General features: G+C 44.2%; 4 protein-coding genes across 4 annotated transcripts; all 4 read left to right on the top strand.

Annotated features, from left to right (window-relative positions):
• LOC119555013 lies at positions 1–919 on the top strand. Its single transcript, XM_037866156.1, has 2 exons — positions 1–72; positions 602–919. The coding sequence occupies exons 1-2, from the start codon at positions 70–72 to the stop codon at positions 917–919; spliced, it is 321 nt and encodes a 106-aa protein (XP_037722084.1). The 5' UTR covers positions 1–69.
• Positions 920–2,982: 2,063 nt separating this feature from the next.
• LOC119554929 (leucine-rich repeat extensin-like protein 3) lies at positions 2,983–3,608 on the top strand. The gene is made up of 2 exons (XM_037866037.1): positions 2,983–3,010; positions 3,075–3,608. The coding sequence occupies exons 1-2, from the start codon at positions 3,008–3,010 to the stop codon at positions 3,606–3,608; spliced, it is 537 nt and encodes a 178-aa protein (XP_037721965.1). The 5' UTR covers positions 2,983–3,007.
• Positions 3,609–4,073: 465 nt separating this feature from the next.
• Positions 4,074–5,134, top strand: LOC119554364 (extensin-1). Its single transcript, XM_037865238.1, has 2 exons — positions 4,074–4,130; positions 4,189–5,134. The coding sequence occupies exons 1-2, from the start codon at positions 4,128–4,130 to the stop codon at positions 5,101–5,103; spliced, it is 918 nt and encodes a 305-aa protein (XP_037721166.1). The 5' UTR covers positions 4,074–4,127; the 3' UTR covers positions 5,104–5,134.
• Positions 5,135–6,599: 1,465 nt separating this feature from the next.
• On the top strand, positions 6,600–7,511 carry LOC119554500 (proline-rich extensin-like protein EPR1). Its single transcript, XM_037865433.1, has 2 exons — positions 6,600–6,634; positions 6,705–7,511. Exons 1-2 carry the CDS (start codon positions 6,632–6,634, stop codon positions 7,479–7,481), a joined length of 780 nt encoding a protein of 259 aa, XP_037721361.1. The 5' UTR covers positions 6,600–6,631; the 3' UTR covers positions 7,482–7,511.

Raw genomic sequence — 7,511 nt, 5'->3', positions numbered from 1 at the left:
GACAACTATTACGGCATTCTCAAAGGTTCCCTCTCCAACAAAGTCCCCAGCTCAAGATCTTATAACATCATGGTAAGCGATTGTCTTTAGTAGCACTCAAACGGATAATTAATACCACCCAAACAGACGTCAAAATGGCTGCAATTTGTAGTATGCCACATCTTGACATTTGGAACTTTTAACGGAACTATTAAATAACATAAAAGAAAAACTTGTTTTCTACTTGATAGCAGCTCAACATAATTGCTCATTAAATTTGCACAAATTTTTGTTAGAAGTATAAATCACTTGCGGTTTTTAAAAAAAAAGTTTTAAACAATTCTAAATCAGGTTGTTTTTATATGATAAACAATTGAAAGCATCATCAAGAAATTAGCATAATTCGTTTTTGACAGTTAACTATTTATTATGGCTACTTAGGTTTTAAGAAATCTAGTTCTTTATAAATAGAACAGACTAGCCAATACAAAAATTATAACAAAAATGCATGTTTTGTTTGACGTATTAAAACATACTGCATACTTTTTAATAAGCGTTTATTTATTTAAAATTAAAAATTGCATTAAGTATTTCTTGTCGTATGTTCCTAAAATTTTTCTAGCGCACCTCGATTATCAGTCTTTTTCTGCTGGCCATTTGTCTTTTGACCCGAGCAGATGTCTCTCAGCTGGTGAGATCTGGCAATGGATTTTTGTACGATGTGCCCAAGGTCACAGAACTGGAACTGGAGGTCAGCAACGAATTTCCCACGGGCGAAGAGTTCCCCCAGGATGCTATTCCGGTGGCTCCCTCCGATGCAGAACTTGGCCAGGCTGAGGAACTGGAGGAACCAGTGGTCACCGCAGCATCCAGCACTACTTCCTCGAAGAAAATCCATGGCTACAAATACCAGGTGCCCAGCCGGCGCTTCAAGAGCTAAGACACACGCCCTACTAATATGAATTTGTACCAAAGTTTTGTAAAGATAATAAAAAATAAAATCAAACCGAGATCTAGCTGCGTTCCTTTCACAACTCAAGTGGCCCTTGGACAGGGCTTATTCCAAAATACTTATTGCCTTGGATTCGGCTCAGAACGAGATTCACAGCTCAAAGTTGTGGTATCATAAAATAACAGAAAATGTCTCTGCTTGACCAAATATTTCTAATCCAAACCGGTTGGGGACTCACTAAAATTTGCACAGATTTGCGATAGACCATAAAGACTGAGGCCTAGCCAGATCGATGAGATTAAAGCCCATAAAGAACGACAATTAATTTCATAAACAGCATAAAATACACGCATTTTGGCAGAAGGCGAGCAGAAACGAGGATAACTTAGCACACGCCATCCAATTCCGGCACTTGACAATCGATCAGCACGATCTCAAGCGTTCTCTAGTTCAACAACCCATACCCAAAGTTTTTTGGCGTGCGATGAAACAAAAAGTGATAGTTGAACCCAGACCAGTATCGTCTGTTTGTTTATACAATCGCGACCGTAGACGCTAATCCAACTAATTAGTTGATTAAACGCCGCTGTTAAAGCGAGGGGAAATTATTCAAACGCTTAAGGGATTATTTAAAATAGTTATATAGTTCTATGAACACCGTGTCTAATTAGAACACATTTTGTGTATTAGAATGGGAATTTAATTTTGATGGTTCTAATATATTTTTAGAATTTTAAAGAATGGATGATTACAGGCATAATTTTATAATCATAACAATGTAGACTGATCATCTTCCTTACAACGATTTCTTATTTGAAATAGATCTTTATTATTCTGTGTTCTCACCTACCTTTACCATCTTCTCCGCCTCTGCACTATAACTCGACTGATCTGTAACTGAATTGCTTCCGCAAGATCATGTCCATCTGTCCAGCAGACAGCTTCATTGTCCATCTGTCCATGAAACGCTGACCACTCAAACTTCTTAAGTTGCAAAAGGCAGCGCGCGCCATAATTATTATAAATGAAGTCTAAATGATTTATGAGAGCCAGCAGAGCACGCTTACAACGCTCCCAGCGACGGAACTAACTCCTCAGGTGCACTTAAAAAAAATATATATTAGTCATTTAAATAATATACATTTATAAAAATAGAATAATAATAATAGATTTATATTAGAAATAAGCATAAAAAATAATGTAAGTATCTAAACATATAGAAGATTAGCTAGACTTAAATATACCAAAGAAAACAACTTGAAATTATATAAATCCTGAAGAGCCATAGGTCATGCCCACTGTTAGCATTTAGTTAACAATTAATTGTAAGCATTATATAAATAAATAAATAAATAAGTAAACAAATAAATAAATAAATAAATAGTCATTAGAATGTCAATCAAAAAATTAATAATAATATATATTAAATTAATCCATTCAGACATAGAAGGCGTAACTCCCAAAGTTAGCTAATATGTATTAAATAAACCAATAATTATAATTTAAAATGCTGCTTATAGGTTTTAGTGGGGCATCTCTTATTGGTAAGCAATGATTTACTGAATATAAATAAGATTTTGATCTATGAATGTACAAATATTTCTCTGTGTGGTAGACCCTTTGTCCCAAGTTCCATCGGAAGTGGAGGCTTACTTTTAACACCGTAACAATGACCGCAGCGGTAACCCGAACCCGAAAACCAAAGTGGCGACGTTGATGAAAATCGTCTCAGTAGGGCCCATGGAGGCATAATGGTTCCGAAACAATGACTTCGATGTTGACGCTGCTCCTCTGTCAACTTCGGCGCTCTATTGTGGCGCTAATCATTCGTATAAACATCGCGCTACAGATACAAATTCGGAGGCATACAGATACAGATACATTTACCGACACAAAGAATGCCGTGAGGCTAGCGGAGTTATATCGATTTAAATGATAATAATTGGCCTCTAGAGCCATGGACATGGACGGTATCGATCTGTTTTAGAATTTTGACTATAAATAAACCGCCGTCGATGCAAACAGTCAATCATTTGTGTTTTAAGAGCTCAAGGTGTCAGACATAAAATAACGGACATGGTGAGTGTGGTTAGTTTTGGGATAAAACAGTCCGACTTTAATGTAGGTTTTTCAACTATTTTAGAAGTTCTTCATTTTGGCCACCTGCCTGCTGGCTTTCGCAGCTGGAGATGTGTCCCATTTGCCACTGCAAGTCCTGGAGGAGCACCACGAGCATGGATATGGATATGATTACCCCAAGCCGGAAGTACCATTTGTGATTACTTCTACGACGGAGCCACCGTCGCCGCCACCACCGACTTATCTGCCTCCCAAGCCGGTGCCTACTTACCTGCCTCCTCCACCACCCACTACCACCACTACTACTACCACCACCACCACCACAACCACTCCACCACCCACTCCTGCTCCTACTTACCTGCCTCCCCCACCACCCACTACCACCACCACCACTACAACCACCCCAGCTCCCACTCCCGCTCCCACCTACCTTCCTCCTCCACCACCACCCCCACCACGCACCACCACCACCACAACTACAACAACGACGACTCCTCCACCCACGCCGGTGCCCACCTACCTGCCACCCCCTCCACCACAACCGGAACCGGAACCGGGTTACCACTACGATGCCCCCGCCCAAGAGTTCATCTTCTAAGCCAAAACAAAAAGAAAGCACTGCACCACCGAACTGAAAGTGAAAGATTTCCCCCGGATTCGTTTAGTTTAAATCGTTCCACTAGGCTTAGGTTTACATAAAGTTAAAACTATCTCAATAAACGCTGTTTTGTTAACCCCATTAGCATTCGAATCGATATCTCCCCAAAATATTTAGATTTAATTCGGGACAAACTGGTGCAGCAGATGTCCAAGTCAATCACCGTCAATTGTCTGGGATTTCGTCGCATCCGCTGCATATTTATGAGCTGCTTTGTTGTGGAGAGCTAATTTGGCCGAAAACGCATTAATTGCTTGGGCTAGGAAGAGATACACCACACGCCGATAATTGGCCGGCTCAAGTTCATGAAAACCAAGAAAAGTGAGAAGAAAACCAAAGAGCCAGCTGGCTGATCTTCGTATAAAAGCGTTGACCATCGACGTTATTGACATTACTACCTGTTGTCGGCAAACGGCAGCAACATCATCGACTCAATCAGTGGATAATCTCTAGGAGGAAATGGTAATGCGCATTGGGGTTATCTCCTTTGGCAGTGATTTATTTTCCGATCTATATTTAGAGACCCATGCTGATCCTTGTGGCCCTGGCTGGCTTTGGCCTCTGCGTCCGGGCAGATGTCTCCCACCTGTATGGAGGAGGCCACCATGATCACGGCTATGATCATGATCATCATCACCACCACGATCACGACCACGATCACCACCACTACGATGCCCACTCCCATAGTCACCATGATCTGTCGCACGATCACCATGATCTACACATCGATCTGCACTATCAGCCGGATCACCATCATCATCACCACCACCAGGCCAAGTCCGCTATCTCCGGTGGATACAGCTATGGAGCTCCGGAGAAGCCGCGCCAGAAGTACCTGCCCCCCAAGGTGGCCCTCCCACCGCCACCTCCTCCTCCACCCAAGGCCACCTACCTGCCTCCCTCGAAGCCCGTGGTGAAGTATCTGCCCCCCGAACCGGTGGCCAAGTATCTGCCTCCTAAGGTCGCTCCCAGCCTGCCGCCACCACCACCACCCCCAGTTGTGGCTCCCAAACCCACCTATCTGCCTCCCAGTCAGCCGGAGACCAAGTATCTGCCCCCTCCGACGCCCGAGGTGAAGTACCTGCCTCCTGCCCCAGTGGCCAGGTATCTGCCTCCCAAGGTGGCGCCCAGTCTGCCTCCTCCACCACCACCCCCACCAGTGGCTCCCAAGAAGCTTTACCTGCCTCCTGCCGAGCCAGAGATTAAGTATCTGCCACCCTCGAAGCCGGTGGAGAAGTATCTGCCCCCCGCCAAGCCAGTGGAGAAGTATCTGCCCCCCAAGCCGGAGCCACAGTATTTGCCACCCCAGCCAGAAGTGGATTTCCACATCCCGATTCCATCCTACGCTCTACCCCTGGGTCCTGCCCCAAGCGCCATCCAGGATGCCGATCCGGGCTACCACTACAAGCCACCACTACGTCGTTTCAGGAACTAGGATAATAATAGCCCAACCTAACAACCGAAGAAAAAATAACACACCCACAATAACCAAACGAATCTCATAAAACCCTGCATCTAGTTTTAAGCTGTACAAATTAAAAGCATATAAACCACAAAACGAAATGGATCAGTCAATATTGCACCACCAAACGAACTCGAACTCTTTCCCCATCCTCAAGGTCACAGATATCGAACCCAAATTGCTGTCACCCTGCCCCGAGGGATCCATGGATTTCCATCTGACCCCCAAATCTAATTGCGGCCAATCAACCGAAGTAGCCAAACAGCTTCGGTTTTACCTTTAGTTTGGCTCAATCATCACCTGCAGTGTCTATAATTACTGTCTTTTCGGATGAAAAATGATGTTAATCTTCGGCCGAAGATATTATATATTTGGGATTTGATCGGTGTCTGCAGGTTTGTTACAGAAAGATTCGAGCCGAAACAAAATCCCTAATAGTAAATTGCAGTCACCGGCAATGGGGCGACAGTTGACCTCTTTCAATGTTGCTTGGAGACAGAGATGGGGCAAGTCTTTTAGAGGCTGTATCAAAAGAGTTTACAATTGATTAATCAAACCCTTGACGAAGAGCAAATGCTCCATCGAAAAGGGTATCAGTTCGCTCTATAAAAAATTTACATTGGCTTTAAATTTGTTTCGTAAAATTGATCAACACGGATTTTTATGTAACTATAAAAAATAGTTTACTGCTGTTATAAAAGATAAAATGTATTTTGTTGTTTCTTGTGTTTTTATAAATTGTAAAACTACTGCATTTAATAAATTGGTCAAATTAACAATTCCATGGGTAATTTGACCGAATGGCTTTTGTATGCTACTTATTAACTCTATAGGTTAGTCCATCAAAGAAAAATGTGGTTAGTTCCATTGATAAAGAGCTAAAGGGATGTCAGGATAGAACTTTATCAATGTACAATTTTATTGAAAGGGATTCCTCAAAAAGTCTTACTAAAATGATTTATATAAGCTCATTAATTTTAAAAAGAATTTAAGCAATATTAAACGCTTGACTCTCTTAAATACATACCAACTATAAAAGTACGTTAAACTATTAATCCCAATCATTGCCTAACCAAAACTATTTTAAATACTTCGGAAACGCAGCTCCGATCGTAAAACCCAACACGTTTATGGCTCCCAGCCATAAAGAGCTCTCTGTCCGGGCCAAAAACAAAAGCCAACGCAACGAGATGACTTCGAATTAAGAGATTTAATAAAAATTGAATGCCAATTCCCAATACCGGCTGTCAAAGGGGCGAGACCCCTAAACGTCGCTTGGCTGACAGCCCAGCCCGGTCATATAGATATAGTCAGATCGCAGTCAGATCGTCTCTCGCGGCGTCGGCGTTGGTTAGACATAATAACAACGCGACGAGATCGCTTTATGGCGACCACTGTTTCGGGTTCAGGTTCTCTAACTGTATAAATAAAGAAGCACTTGCCGGAAACTGTATCACTTTGGTAGAGGCCTTCGTCGCAGCCAGAACGTTCCAGCAGAAAAATGGTTTGTGATCTGCTCTGCTCCTCAGGGATAATCACTCGGGATTCTAATATGGATTTATTTTATATTCCAGAAAGTCCTTATCCTGGCTGTTTGCAGCTTGGCTCTGGTAGCCGCCGATGTCTCGCATTTGTTTGGTCATGATCACCATGATCACCACGATCATCCTGGCTACAACTATGACCCACCGAGCATCCCCTTCGACCTGCCCACTCCGGCTCCGGCTTATCTGCCCCCGGAACCTGTGACAGTTCGTGTGGCTCCTGTGACCCTGCCACCTCCAGTTTATCTGCCTCCTGCGACGGTGAAGCCAGTGGTTCCGATTGTCAGGACCCCGCAGCCAGCTTACCTGCCTCCTCCACCACCGGTTGTGAAAGTCAACCCACCCAAGCCCGCCTATCTGCCACCCCCACCACCAGTTGTCAAGGTCAACCCACCCAAGCCCGCCTATCTGCCTCCCCCACCACCGGTTGTGAAGGTCAACCCTCCCAAACCCGCCTATTTGCCTCCTCCTCCACCAGTGGTCAAGGTCAACCCACCCAAGCCCGCCTATCTGCCACCCCCACCACCAGTTGTCAAGGTCAACCCCCCTAAGCCCGCCTATCTGCCTCCTCCACCACCAGTGGTCAGGGTCAACCCACCCAAGCCAGCCTACCTGCCTCCTGCACCCGTCGTGGAGGAGCCCCTCTATGTGGCACCCGTCGTAGTGCCCACCTTCAAGATCCCCATCCCATCGTACGCCGCTCCTCTGGAGGAACCCGTCAGCACCTATCTGCCGCCCCAGGAGATCGTGGAGCCAAAGGATGAGGGATACCACTATGATCCCCCAGCCGTTCCGTTCCTCTTTTAAATATCACCCATCCTCAGCCATTTATTAATT

Source organism: Drosophila subpulchrella, chromosome 3L, assembly GCF_014743375.2.
Source record: "Drosophila subpulchrella strain 33 F10 #4 breed RU33 chromosome 3L, RU_Dsub_v1.1 Primary Assembly, whole genome shotgun sequence".
Classification (NCBI taxonomy): domain Eukaryota; kingdom Metazoa; phylum Arthropoda; class Insecta; order Diptera; family Drosophilidae; genus Drosophila; species Drosophila subpulchrella.
The sequence above is the reverse complement of the archived record's forward strand: the minus strand, read 5'-3'. Positions and strand labels throughout refer to the sequence as shown.